At 39.1% G+C, this 15,767-nt stretch overlaps 1 protein-coding gene across 3 annotated transcripts in view; it reads left to right on the forward strand.

Annotated features, from left to right (window-relative positions):
- The window catches only part of LOC132274389 (ankyrin repeat-containing protein ITN1-like), a 30,225-nt gene that overhangs the window by 844 nt on the left and 13,614 nt on the right, over window positions 1-15,767 (forward strand). For all 3 annotated transcript variants that reach the window (XM_059775659.1, XM_059775660.1, XM_059775661.1), the window contains exons 2-3: window positions 119-630; window positions 719-778. In XM_059775659.1, coding sequence (XP_059631642.1) covers window positions 119-630; window positions 719-778 — 572 coding nt within the window. The remainder of the gene's footprint in view (window positions 1-118; window positions 631-718; window positions 779-15,767) is intronic.

The following is a 15,767-nucleotide window of genomic DNA, read 5'->3' on the forward strand; positions in this document are numbered from 1 at the left end:
TTACCAACTAGAAGATAAGAAATTATTACCGAGCATTAGCGGGAGACATTGTGAATATATGCGTGTCTATATATATGCAATTAATTAATTGTGCGTATGAATTAAAACATGGATACAGGCCAACGGCTGCGCCACCACCACCCCCACCACCACCAGCACACCCATTGCGGCTGCTGCTGCAGCCACCACCACCATCATCAAAAGCCGGAAGGGATGATATAATTAAATATATACCCCTATATAGGGCGTTGGTGAACGGGGAGTTGGAAAGAGTGAAAGCTTTCCTGGAGAAAGATCCAAATGCAGTATATGCTAACATTTCCACAAAAGGGGAAAAACCGATTCATATTGCTGTTTTGCACGGGCACGAGAAGTTGGTGGAGGAACTTTTGAAGAACATCGATGCTAAGAGGTTAAGAATCCTACAAGATGATAATGGGGACACAGCACTTCATGTTGCTGCCAGGGGTGGAAACAAGAGAATAGCAGAAGCATTAGTTAATGCAGTACAATTTGCTCATTTCATGAATAAATATAAACATATCCCACTCGCACTCGCTGCAATTCACGGTAACAAGGAATCATTGGAGGTTATACGTCGGATTCATACTCAGGTTTTTTATCAAGCAGGCACGTAGCATTTATATATATATATATGTATGTATTACATGCCACACATGCATTTATTAATTAAATAAATTGTTTGTTTGACTTTCAGTTAAAGCTTTTGTTGCGAGTAAGACTCTGTTCAGGGAATTTATTGAGAGCCAGAACTTTGGTACGTAATATAATATATTTATTGAGAGCCAGAACTTTGGTACGTAATATATATATATATATATATATATATATATATATATATATATATTAGCAAAAAAACCCTTACACAGTCACTATCTAATATTTTAATTTTTGTATTGTCAACTATTTATCCTTCTTATACTACTCATTGAGTATCATATTATTTTACAATCAATTTTTTTTTTTTTTTTTTACGCTACACCCCCTTGAATTGAAATCATTGCTCCGCCCCCGTTCCTATGGGTTTCGTGTGAGTTGCGCCATGCGAAATGATAGTGGAATATCAGTTTAAAAACAGCTAGAGGTGGTGGATAGGTGTAACTTACTCCTTTGTATATCCAAATTTTACTCACACAATTAAAATTATAAAGGAAAGTAAAAAGCAAGTAAATAATCTAAAATTTAGAGAGACACCATGTTTTGAGCATGGATACCCTACATGGAAGAAATCCAACTAATCAAGATGAAAACCACAGTGACTTTCATAGTCTTGAGCGAAACGATCCACTATCTTAAAGCAACAGACTCACACCCACCCCACTAAGAACTAGTTGTTAAATGCCTCTAGTTTTGTGATTCCCCGTCCAAACACTCTCAACTTCAAGCTTACTCCTCAATCTTTGTACTCCTCATCCAAACACTCTCAACTTTAGGCTTACTCCTCAATCTTTGTAATAGGGTTCCTAGTACAACACGAATACTTCACGAATGTTCTGCCCCCTTTGTAGCACGATCGAATCCTTCTTGAACGAAAATCAAATATGAATTTGAGAAGGTAAAATAAAACTCTACTTCTTAAATGAAATTTGTATGAATTTTCATACTACTCGAACTCCATTCATAAAGAGAAACAACAACCTAATATCATTCAAGTGGAAATAGTATGTGCCCTCAAATTGAAAATACAGACACTGAGAAAATTCTCTAAAAAAAGGCTCTCTCAAATTGCTGAAAATTGATCTCAAAATTTGTAATTAATTATGAGAGAAAAAGTGCTTATAAAGACATTAGAGAGTCTGAACCTAACTTGGTAAAACAATTAAGGAATCAACAAGTTTTTATACTAAAACTAAAATTTTCTTTTTAATCTCGTAAAATGCGACCAATCAGACATAGTGCCACCGGTCGGACTTTAACAATTGCAATCACACAAATTTCAAAATTTTGATTCTTGAGTTCTGTTGAAGTTCGACTGGTGGAAGATAGTGTGACCGGTCGGACTTTGGCAGTTTGCAATTTTTAATTTAAAAACTTTATTGCAACCTATTCCAACTAAAATATAAATGTGCATTGTATATCCTCATTCACATACCTTTACTATATGATGTGTTGGGGAAATTACATGTAAATAATAACACATTAAAAAAATAATGCATATAATTTATTGATACATGAGTCAACAATATAAACAATATATCGATGAATAAAATAACAATATCAATATTTTCATTAAACTGAATAATACATCAACTTCAACAACATGAATATAACAATGAAAAGAATTATCATGTAGTATAAGAATATTGAAATAAACAACATTATTATCACAACAATGTAAGAAATTATTTGATAGAATAATATAAGGAAAAAAGAGAATAATAAAATAAGTTAAGAAAGAATTGACCTAGATAATGAGAGGCATGCGAGCAGTGTCCTAAAGTCATATAGCCTCCCTACGTACAGGTGATAGCGGTCCAATACGTACAACTCCAAGATACAACCCATATCCACCGGTGGTCTTCTCTAGGCACGCCCAAAAAGAGACAAAGATGTACCAGTCTCGTCTTCAAAGTTGACCCAAACACGATATAATATACACTTTATAAAATCTCTAAGTATTAAGAGAAAAATGATAAGCTCACAGCCTTACGGCCCTTACACCATTATACACTCAAGTATATCACCTAAAAGTGTCATACCCTAAGTATGGTAGAAATTTCTTTTTATATGCTTACAACTTGTAACTCTTTTTTACCATCAATACATTATTATAAATAAAATAAGAATGATATTAAATATAATAATATTTATGATTTATAATAAAAATACTTTAATAATATTTTAATTAAATACTAGTCACATGATGTTCTCATTGAACCAGAGTATGCTCAAGTGTGCTTGGACGTGTAGTTCCACTTTTGACATCGAGACTCAATATAGAACAAAATTACAATTTGATCAGACACATTTTGATACCAAAATAAGCTAATTACAAATTCACATCTCCTAACTTGAACCCCCGACATCTTCTTTGGAAGTTGAATAAATACCATTAGCCTTAAACACTTGGTTATATGTATATGTAAACGTATATATATATATATATATATATATATATGTATATGTATGTATGTATGTATGTATTGAAGAAATCTATTTTTTTTTTTCTTAGTTGGTACTCACACACCCATGCCTCCACTAAGGTTTAAACCCCTGACTTCCCTTTTAGAAATAGGAGTTTGGTACTGCTGGGCTACTAGCCCGTTGAAGAAGAAATACATTTTAAGACAACAAATCAACAAAATTGATGCTACTATGAGAGAACACTCACAAAAAAACTCACGAGCTCTCTTTTCTCAACCATATGATTCAAATACATCTTGGGGATTTAGGAAAATAAGGACTCAATGGCAAGGACAATACTTACCTACTCACTAGTGAGTGAGTATGTAACGACCCAAATCCAGGGATCCGAATTGCTAATTGGGTCCTTACCCAAGCCCGGGGTCATACAAGGGTACTTTAATCATTTCACGTCATTATACTAGCTCTAGAGTCCATAAGGGTATAATGGTCATTAACCGTGGAAAAATAATGGTTCAAAACCCATAAGGGCAAAATAGTCATTTAGTATATTTATTGTGGCTTCAAAACCCAAAAAGGGTAAAATTGTTATTTACAATGTAGGGACCCAAATCCGGTAGATCCGAATCACTAACGTGCGGTAACACAAAAATAACGCCACTTATGAGGTATGCAACGTACTTTGGAACGTGGTTTTAAGACAAGGATAAATGTTTCCCAATAGGGAATAATTTATGTAAAGTGATTAAAGTGGAGACTAAAGTCAATTGTGCAAATATCGGCATGTGATTAGGAGTAGGGGCGACGACCGGTAGCAGCATTGGACGACTGGTCATCCAGTGCCCCACGCACACATGAGCGCGCAAAGTGGTGCGTGCAGGCATGCGCCCTGACAAGTAACAACTGGCCGGTCGTCCCAACTCCAATTCTCTATTGAACAGTAACCAATCCCCAAAACTCAATTTATTCGCTAATCCCCCAAAACTCAATTTATTTTGTTGACGACCGATCATAGATAGCCGGTCGTTCCAGCCAAAAATGACACTTACAGGGTACATTATAATTAATAATCTAATTTTAATTAAATTTTTCCAAAACTCAACGCTACAAAATAGAATGCCATGTCACGTGTAAATGAACATATATATATATATACACGTGAAAAAAAATTTAGGATACAATAATTAATAGCGTAGTTCATTCCTATTGGTTTACATTATTATGTATACAAAATATATTCAAATTCATGGGTTACGTGCCCAAATGCTTATATCACTATCAACGTGCCCCAAATGCTCAAAAATGGTCCAAATGAATACGATTACCACGTTAATAATATAATAATACAATACCATTATTACCAATTATATACCCCAAAATAATAAGTTTACATTGCCATTGGAATGAATACAAATATTACATGTTTTAAGCCCAAAATTTTACAAAAAAATAATGTGCACTACAAATGACGTCAAATTTCACTTTCTATCAATGCCTACAATTGTGAAGATGTATTGTTCATTTCATTCCTTTCGAGTCTTAAAATATTTAAGATAAGGGGTGAGCACCACCGCTTAGTAGATGATGCCTAAATAACGTTTCCTCAAGTCGAGTAAATATAACAACAACCACGTAGGAGCATAATAAAATGGAGAGGGGTCATCCAAGGGACTTTCAGTCACAAATCAACCTCCAAGCACACAGACTATGATCCAAATGTCAAATGAATGTCATGCATTATGTGTCCATACCATACACACACAACCGACTCCAACACACCTACACTAAAGATGTACTAGTTAGCCGGACTTCAGGTACCTTATTCTGTCCATATAGCTAGTTAGTACCACCATTAAAGGGATACCTTCCTAATACCAGTTTTAAGAATAAACCTTTGCTCCATAAACTTTGAAAACTCATTTCCACCCACGACTTCCCACACACCACTCTATCCATACCAACACATGCCATTGTAATGTCATGAATATGCATTATAACAAATTTAGGACGACCATACATTCCATCATTAATACACAATTACAATTAGAAGAATAGGCATGCTTTTACTTATAAATCATCAAGAAGTTCATATTGGCAACAAAACCACATAGCATTTAACTTTAATACAAGAAATAGTCTCATGTAAGCAAGTTGTCTTATAATAAGCATGCTAGACATGGTTAAACTCACAATACTTAGCATCTACCTCAATTAAACCACATGCAATACACAATCATACACATAGTTAATACAATCTTTCAAATTGACACACTTAGCAACAAAATCATAATACTTTACAACACATAAAATGGCATTGATTTCCATCCAAGTAATAATTAAGTAATTAAAGATCATGCTTGAAACCCTAGGACACCATTAATCAACTCATACCAAATTAAGAATGCTTTCAAGGGGAAAACAAAGAATTGATTACCACAACCTAGGACTGTACAATTTAATCAAACCCCTACCTCAAGGATGCAAAGCCCTAGCTTGCTCCAAGCTTTAAACTCCACTAAATCAAAAGCTTATACCATCAAAGAGAAGAGGAAGGCAAGGGGAACAACATTCCCTCTCGGAGATACCCCCAAAACCACCAACTTGCCTTGGCCTAAATCTCAAAGATGTATCAATGGCCTCCAAAATCACATCATCTTGTAGATTAAGAGATGCTCTACAACTTCTTTATCTAGCCCCTCTTCTAAATCTAACCTCTAGGAATTTCAAATATTTCAAAGTGGTCAAATCTTTAATTTCTCACCATAGCTGTGTAAAGGAGAAGGAGGAGAATAACTTTATCTTCTTGGGTACTCTCAAAATCAAAGGCTAATGTCCTCAAAATGAAGCTTTTCAAAGCTTATACATAGAGGTGATATACTTATAGATATAGAGAGAGAATGAGGGGAAGAAGATGATGAATAATGTCCCTTGATTGCTAAACATCTCATATATATAGCCCCCTCTTAACTTCTTACTAATTACACCATTTAACCCAAATTTCATTACTAATTACTCCCTTCCTCTAAGTAACTTCCATGAAATTACCTCAAGGCAACAATCCACTGAAAATAAAATAATAATGCCCTCCAATGATCTTTCACTTAGGCCCTCGCCATACCTGTGCACTTAAGCCACCCGGACCCACACTGGATCCCTTGGTCTAAAACCCAAAAATTTCTGAAATGGATCAAAACGCATTTTTGAGTGTTCTAAACTCAATAAAATGCCCTAAATGACTCTCGGGGCCCACATGACACACTAATTAGTGCACAACATGCAAAATAAGGCGTCAAGAAAAATAAAAATCAAAAATCAGAAAAATGCCAAAAAATGAGGGACGTTACAATCTACCCCTCTTAAAAAGATTTCGTCCTTGAAATATACCCTCCTTAAAAGAAAGGCTCTATGCTGCTCACAATCATATAATCTACCAAGGAACTCAAAATGATGCCGTAACACAATTCGTGGAATCCAACCTACTCACACACTTAAGGTCAAAAAAATCACTACACATCTCAAGATCGCTAGTGATCCAAAACGTAACACTGTGCCAACGTCATCATCAAAAGACACCTCACCAAAAAATTGTTAGATTCCTACAGGATAGATCCAATACGCAACATACTACACAATCTATGCCAAACGCCAAAGGCACTCACAAGGATAGTGGTTACAAAACCGCTCGACGCACCTACTCATAAGCTTGACTCGCGACCCCATGAATATATACATAAAAACCATTCTCGACATCTATTGTCTCTGATAGCTATTCCATGGTTGCACAACCAACTACTGGCTCTAAGACCGAGCAACTTACCACACTAACCAGAAGGGCAACTCTTTAATGGTAAGAACCATCCATGCACTTACGTGCATGATCCACAACGTTTATTCTACATGAACTCACCTCCAAATAAAATATCTAATTCCCATATAAGGGATACACTGCATCTTTCCCTAGTCACCATTACTCACACGGAATGATCATTAACCTTTGACCCGACATTCTGTCAATGGCGGAACCGACTCAGGGAAAATGGTTAGCCAGACCACTTGCCTTTACTAGTCCACCCCTAACATTCATTTTGTTCTTGTTCTTAGGTTTAATCCTCAAGTAACACTCTTACACAATCCTTTAAAGGAGTCGTATATCTAAACTCTAAGCAACCTAAAAATCAGATGATATCGACACTAGTCCTCAAGACACCGTCAAACCAAAATTTGAAGTACATGGCTCACATCACCTCGCCTAACCATCCTCAACACATAATTCATACCACATCTTCTATTCAACATTACTGACACAAAAACTCTAGGAAAACAAGTTCATCGGTCCATGATCCATACCCCATACCCTGTTGGTCATAACCCCTCGAAACATTTTCTACCACAATAAAAGACTTCATCTCCTCCCACAGAGGCAAGTCATCCAATCACAATCAAATCCTCACCCGAGGCTTCCAACAAGAGAGGGGACTTAATTGAAGTCCACCCATCCACTGGCACGCACAGCTCCTATACGGAGAAACGAAACTCATAACAATAATGTCCTTTCCAGGACAAAATCAAGAAAAAAATAAGCAAACCCTGCTCTTATAACGGAACTGTATACATGCGCGTAAGGAAAAACTGAACCCTTATCGCATAAGGAATATCAACGAGACTGGAAAAAAACGCATCCTAGGACATCGCATCATATCCTGCCCAAAGAAGAAATCTCACCAAGCGATAACCTAAACCTTCCATCTCGAGAAGTAACTGCGTGTCACTAAGTAACCACGCCTACAACCCTTAAGGTAGCATGACTAAAGCTCGTCTATCATTAATCTAGCAATAAAACCAATACATTGTAACTCAACTACTCATAGAACACACATCATTATTTGGTGAAACAATATGTGAGTACACATACACAATCACATAAATACGTCCTTGCTCTATTACATAACGGTCATAACCTGTACAACATTATAATAATAAAATCCATGCTACATATTACAAATCATATTTGTGATACCCCTCGGATCCGAGACACGGGTTGATCAGGCCCAGGCCCGAGCCCGAGGGAATATCAAACAATTAATATTTTATAATGAACACGGAATACAAAATGAATTAAGAAATGAAATTAAAGCTGAAAGGAACTAAAAATAGAATCCGCAAAATATTATAATTATTAAAATCCATAAAACCCAAGCTCCAAAACTCCATCAATTTACAACTCAGGAATCTATCTCTAGTAGACCCTTAGTAAACATCCAAACGGAAAATAAAGCAACTGTAATAAGCATCCAGAAATAAACTATGGAGAGAATCCTACATCGTCGGAAAAGTGAATAGAGACCTCTGCTCAGCACGAACACGTCTAAGCCTGGAACTGTCGTGTACTTGAAAAATAGAAGTGGGTCAGGCCCACGCGCAAGTTCTATACTACTACAATCCAAACAGAGGCCCGATACGCATGTACACCCTAAACAATTTAACAATAGCTAATAGTCCGTAAGTGTATATATATATAGTCACACTAAAGGACTCTCACTGGACTACAGGCCGGTCTTAACCTGAATAGAGGTAACATGCTAAAAACGCACACGAAGTAGGCATGTGTACCTAAACCTAAACAGGGTACACCTCTAACCATCGTATCCAGCTATGCATCCCAACGCATATACGCTCCCTAACCGTCGATTCTGAGACTCAAGTTCATATCGAGGTACCATAACAATATATTTAAAATCCATCCTGAATCCTAGTAGTGCCGCTCAACTAGTTGTTGCCATGACACTACAATCAATAGGACTTAACTTTTAGTTAATCCAATTCTTAATCCAGAGTAGGTAGGTTTTGGCATTTTGGAACCAAACCGTCCCTAGTATACCACCGTCGCATACCGGTGTATACCGTCCCATCATCCAGCAGTTGATAATACCAATAATTAAAGTAGACCTCAACTGAATCCATATCTCCATCACAGATACTAAAATCATAGTATAAACATCTAGGAACACAGTCAACTATATATATATAATCATGTTCAGCTTTATCCATTACTGATACTAACAATGTTAATGTAAGCATCAATTCCCATAGTCACAGTATGTACATAAACCTACACAGTTTAGGTTGTTCCATAAAAACTGATATAGTGATAAGATTATTTCAAAATTGCATTCAATAGACTCAGCAGTTGATATTACAGACATTTAGAGTAAACATCAACGAAGTCCATACCTCCAACAGTTGATAGTATAGATATTAAAGTAATTATCAACTAAGTTCATAACTCCAACAACTGATACTAATAGTAATCACGAAAACATCAAAACACGAATTATAGTAGGTATATATACGTGCTTAACTTATAATGTTCCCAGAATCCAGTAGTGTTAAGTTTGTTTAAAACCTAAATCACTCGATACCAACTCATCCAAAACAAATATAATTTGAGTACATGATCATGATATGCAGTGAAACATGTTTTAATTATATTATCCCGCTCAGAAAATTACTAACAGAAACTTTAACTCTAGCCAGTGTATTAATTTATTTAAACCATCTACTGTCTGAGCTACCTAAGTAAATAATTTTATTAACAGCTCTTGGGACCTTAATAATTATCTCTAAGCATCCTCCATACATCCCACAGACATCACCAAACCCAACTGAAACCACTGAAAACCAACCCCTGTAACCAAATCTGGCTGGAAACGAAAAAAAATGAAAAATGCATAAAGGAGCCGACTCCCCAAAGTTTGGAGCCGCCTCCTTTAGCATTGGAGCCGGCTCCAAACCAAAGGAGCTGCCTCCAAATTAAAAAGGAGCCGGCTCCCTCTTAGGGAGAGCCGGCTCTCTCCCTCTCTGCCCCGTCTTCTCCGATCCCGATGTCTTCTGCACCCTCTTTATCCTTCTACTATGGTTTCCAGAGGTTGAAACTAAACCTTTAAACATTCCCAGTCTATGTTTAAGCCCTTATTACTTCACCAACAAGAATTTAAATAAACAATCATGCAAGTATAATTCATGTTTTAACAGGTTTCCATGCACACAACACATACTGATATGTTTCAGTTTTTTTTTTAGCACGAACAAAAACATCTTTTGTTTTAATTGATTCAATTTAATCCTAGAATTATTTAAGAATGCAAAGAACACGTAACCTAAGGGAGAGAGTAAGGATAGAACTTGCCTTTTGAGATTTTTGTTAAAAATCTCCACGTTGTCTTCTACGATCTCCGGCGATTCCTACTGCAAACTTCATCTGTTCCTCATCTCTATTTCCACAGATGTGTTTTGGGTTTTGTTTTTTTGTTTTTTTGTTTTTTTTAAACCCTAGTACAACATTATTACATCTATTTATAAGGTTACACAAACCTAAAGCTAATTGAAGCCCTAATGTGAAACCTAATCGGCCCATAACACCATCTAAGTGAAAAACATGTTGGCAACTTACCACCAATCTTACAGTAACGTGAATTTAGGAAAACAAATAACTTTAATTTATTTTAATTACCAATTAACCAAAAACTAAATAAAAAAAGAATTTACAGAACACAATTAAACCAATTAAAACATTAAATAAAACAATTAATGAAAAGAAAACAACTAATTACACTTAAACCAATTAAAATATTAAATAAAACAATTAATGAAAATAAAACAATTAAACAAAATACCGAGACTATCCTTTTGAAAATTAAGGGCATTACATTCTTCCCCCCTAACAAAAGGAATTCCGTCCTCGGAATTCGCTCTTACCTTCTTCCAAAATTTCAGGAAACTTCGAGCGAATGGTATCCTCCCGTTCCCAAGTAGACTCAGCCTTATTGTGATGGCTCCACTGAACACGAACCAAAGGAATAACCTTATTACAAAGAATCTGATCTCGTCGGTCGACGATACGACACGGTGGCTCTAAATAAGTTGCATCCGGCTGCAACTCAATCTCCCCAACATCGATATGCTGATACCGATCCTCATCTCGTAGAAATTTCCGTAACATGGAAACATGAATCACGTTGTGGACGCGATCCAAAATATCCGGAAGTGCCAACCAATAAGCAACAGCTCCAATGCGATCTGTAATCATGAATGGACCGACAAATCGCGGTGACAACTTCTCTTGCTTCCCAAAGCGCATAACACCCTTTATAGGAGACACTTTGAGTAGAACCTGATCCCCAACCTGAAACTCCAATGCCCGAGTATGACGATCAGCATAGCTCTTCTGCCTACTTTGGGTAGTACGCATGCGATCTCGAATAAGAGCTATCTTCTCAGAAGTATCCGTGATAAACTCAGGACCCAAGAATCGATTCTCTCCAACCGCCATCCAACAAACCGGTAATCGACACGGTCGACCGTATAACGCCTCAAAAGGTGCCATCCCAATAGTCTTCTGGAAACTATTGTTATAAGCAAACTCTGCAAGTGGCAAATAGTCCTCCCAGTGGCCCTTGAAATCCAGAACACACGACCGAAGCATATCTTCCATAATCTGATTCACCCTTTCAGTCTGTCCGTCAGTCTGAGGATGATAAGCAGTACTATGGTGTAACTCCGTACCTAAAGGCTGCTGAAAACTCTTCCAAAATCCAGATACAAAGCTCGAATCCCTATCCGATATAATAGACAATGGAATGCCATGTAGCTTCACAATCTCTGAAATGTAAAGCCTCGCCAACTGCTCTGAAGTGTAGTCAGTGCAAATAGGCAAGAAATGAGATGACTTGGTCAACCTATCCACAATGACCCATATGGAATTAAGCCCCTTGAAAGAATTTGGCAACCCTTCCACAAAATCCATAGATATGCTCTCCCATTTCCACTCCGGAATTGGTAGTGGCTGTAGAGCTCCTGGCGGCCTCTGATGATTAATCTTAACCATCTGACAAGTACTACACTGAGAAACAAAAAGAGCAATGTCCCTCTTCATACCTGCCCACCAAAACTGCCGCTTCATATCTTGATACATTTTATCACCTCCTAGATGAACAGAGAACTCAGAGTGATGAGTCTCAGTCATCACATCCTTCCTCAAATTATCAGCAGAAGGTACCACTAACCGTCCCTTGTACCTTAAACCTCCATCAGCCCAAACATAGTAGAATGGAACCTCTCCGGAAGCTATCTCTGCGACCTTGTCGACACACTGCTGATCGGTGAGTTGTGCTTGTAAAACCTTGCGAATGATGGAAGGTGTAACCACCATGCAATTCATAAAAGCATCTGATAACTCATCCACACTCTTCAAAGCATTCCACTCAGTAGTGAATAGAGCAGAAAGACTACCAACAGGTCAGCGACTGAGTGCATCCACCACCACATTCGCTTTCCCTGGATGGTACTGTATAGAAAAATGATAGTCTTTTACAAACTCCAACCATCTGCGCTGTCTCATATTCAGCTCCCGCTGAGTGAACAAGTACTGCAGACTCTTGTGATCACTGAATAATCTGAAGGACTCACCCAACAGATAATGCCTCCAAATACGCAAGGCAAAGACCACTGCTGCCAACTCCAAATCATGTGTTGGATAATTAAGCTTATGAGGCTTAAGTTTCCGAGATCCATAAGAAATCGGTCGCTCCTCCTGCATCAATACACATCCAAGACCCTGCAACAAAGCATCCATGTAAACAAGATACTCTATCCCGCTCTGCGGAGTAGCCAGAACTGATGCAGAAGTCAGCTTCCTTTTCAGCTCATCAAAAGCTCGCTGACAGTGTTCATCCCACACGAACTGTACACCCTTCTTGGTCAGATGAGTGAGTGGTCCTGCTATTTTGGAGAACCCCTGGATGAATCTCCTGTAATATCCTGCCAGATCGAGAAAACTCCGAATCTCAGTAGGTGATATAGGTTGTCCCCACTCAACCATCGCTGAAACCTTGGCCGGATCTACCGCTATCCCCTTTTCTGAAACCACGTGACCCAGAAATTTCACCTCCCGCTGCCAAAATTCACACTTTTCGAACTTGGCATATAACTGGTGCTCACGAAGCGTCTGCAAGACTATGCAAAGATGTCTAGCATGATCGTCCTCCGACCGAGAATAGATCAAGATGTCATCAATAAAGACAATAACAAACTGATCCAAATAAGCCCGGAAGACTCTATTCATTAAGTCCATGAATACTGCAGGTGCATTAGTCGTCCCAAACGGCATAAAACGAAACTCATAAGAACCATATCTCGTGAGAAATGCTGTCTTAGGAACATCCTGCTCCTTAACCCTCAGCTGATGATACCCAGAACACAGATCAATCTTGGAGAAGTATGTGGCTCCCCTTAACTGATCAAACAAGTCATCAATCTTGGGCAAAGGATACTTGTTACGAATCGTAACCTTGTTCAACTCCCTGTAATCTATACACAGACGAAGCGAACCATCATTCTTCTTCACAAACAGAACCGGTGCTCCCCAAGGTGATGTACTCCTACGAATAAAATCCTGGCTGAGTAACTGCTGAATCTGATCCCTCAGCTCTCTCATCTCCACCGGTGCCATCCTATAGGGTGCCCTAGCAATAGGCGCAGTGCCTGGAGCTAAGTCTATCACAAAATCAATCTCTCGACTAGGTGGCAACCCTGGAATCTCTTGAAATACATCCGGGAAATCCTGTACAATCGGTATGTTATCTAATGACACAGTAATCCCCTCCTCATTTTCCTCCTCCACATGGAACAAATAGGTGCTACCACCCCCTTTAGAACGTGGCGTAGCTACTACGTACATATCCTGACCAGGTATGGTGAAAATAATAGATCTATCAAAATAATCAACTTGGGCATGGTAGTGAGACAACCAATCCATCCCAAGTATCACATCATAAGTGTGTATGTCCAGGACCAATAGATTAGCTAGAAATCTGAGTCTACCAATATCTAGTGTCACAGGCCCATCACTCTCATGTATAATAGCTGTATCACCCAATGGTGTAGAAATACCCTAAGGTCTAGTGCATACCTTCGTCCTCATCCCAGATAAAGCAACAAAAGTCCTAGCTACAAATGAGTGTGTAGCACCTGTATCAAATAAAACACGTCCATGCAAACCATGAATAGGAAACTTACCCTCAATAGTCTGAGGTGCCTGAACATCCTGTGGCATGGGGTTATACACCCTGTTATAGTGCAACTGCTGTGGTGCCTGTCCCTAAGTCTGCGGAGGTGCCGTTAAAGCCAGATGTGTCTGTTCCTGAATCCGTGGAACCTGTGGAGCTGGTAGAGGCACTAGCGCCCTCTGTCCCTGCTGCACATACTGTCTCTGTCCCTGTCCTACTTTAGGACACTACCTGGTGGCATGACCATACTCTCCACAAGTGTAACAACTACCCTGGAAAGTACCAAATGGCCTCCTCTGTCGGTTAGCCTGTGGCTGACCCTGTCCTGCCTGTGGTCCTCCATTCTGTTGCCTCTGAATAGGTGCCCCATTCCGATGAGCATCTGAACTACCCTTGTGCTTCTTCCAAGGCTGTTGTCCTTGGAACTTGCCTTTGTCATTCTGCCGGTGACCATTGCCATTCCCCTTTCAGCTGACTGATTAGTAGAGTCTTTATCTCCCCGCTTCTCACCACGAGCCTGTCTGATGTCCATAGTTAACTGATACTGTTGTAGAGCGGCGTCTACCACCTGAGCATAGGTAGTATAGGCTGGACTACCTGTAATAGCTCTCTTGATAGACCACATCAGTCCCTTGACGAAACTGTTACGCTTCTTCTCATCTGTATCCACCTCCTCCGGTGCAAAGAGAGACAAGCGTGTGAACTGCTGCTCATACTCCGCCACTGTCATGTTTCCCTGCTGCAGATTTAGAAACTCGGTCTTCATAGCTGCCCTGACTGCATAGGGAAAATATTTCTCATCAAAGCGAGCACTGAACCCATCATAAGACAATGTCATCCTCTCCTCTGAGGTGGTAACTGACTCCCACCACTGTAGTGCATCCCCAACTAACTTGAAAGTAGCAAGCATCTACTTCTGAACCTCCGTGCACTGAACCAAATGAAGATGACGCTCAATGTCCTGTTTCCACGGGTGAGCTGCTCTCGCATCGGTTGAGCCTGAGAACACAGGTGGACTCCCCTTTGTGAAAGAGCTCCTAGCCTTTCCCCAAGAATCCGTCTGAATAATCGGTGCTGGTAGTGGTGCCGGTTGTACCTGAGGCTGATTCCGAAGTGCAGCTGTTACCCCAGCTTCTATAGCCTGAGCAACGAGGTCATTGAGGTGAGGAGGAATCTCTGGATCTCTGACCTGGTCCAGAGTCTGTTGAACATTCTCCTGTTCCTCTTGAAACTGATCCATGTCATCTTAAAACCCAAGCCTTTGCTGCTCTTCCTCCATTTGCTGACGCCGTAGGAGATATTGTTGCCTACGTGCCGCTCTTCTTTCCTTCTTAGTTCCTTACATGTTCTGTCCATTTCTAGCGTTAACCATCTGTTAACACGAAAAGACAGACGTCAGTACCATTTCTATACGAACCATAAGGAATACAATGAATCCTAACTTAAGCTCTACTCAAGAGAAAATGCTACGTGAAAGTCTTATATGATAGAATCCTAGAGACACTTGAACCTGGAGTGCTCTGATACCAACTGTGATACCCCTCGGATCCGAGACACGGGTTGATCAGGCCCAGGCCCGAGCCCGAGGGAATATCAAAC

This window comes from Cornus florida, unplaced genomic scaffold, assembly GCF_030987335.1.
Source record: "Cornus florida cultivar Cherokee Brave unplaced genomic scaffold, ASM3098733v1 CherokeeBrave_3.0.0_Hap2_Chr09, whole genome shotgun sequence".
NCBI lineage: Eukaryota > Viridiplantae > Streptophyta > Magnoliopsida > Cornales > Cornaceae > Cornus > Cornus florida.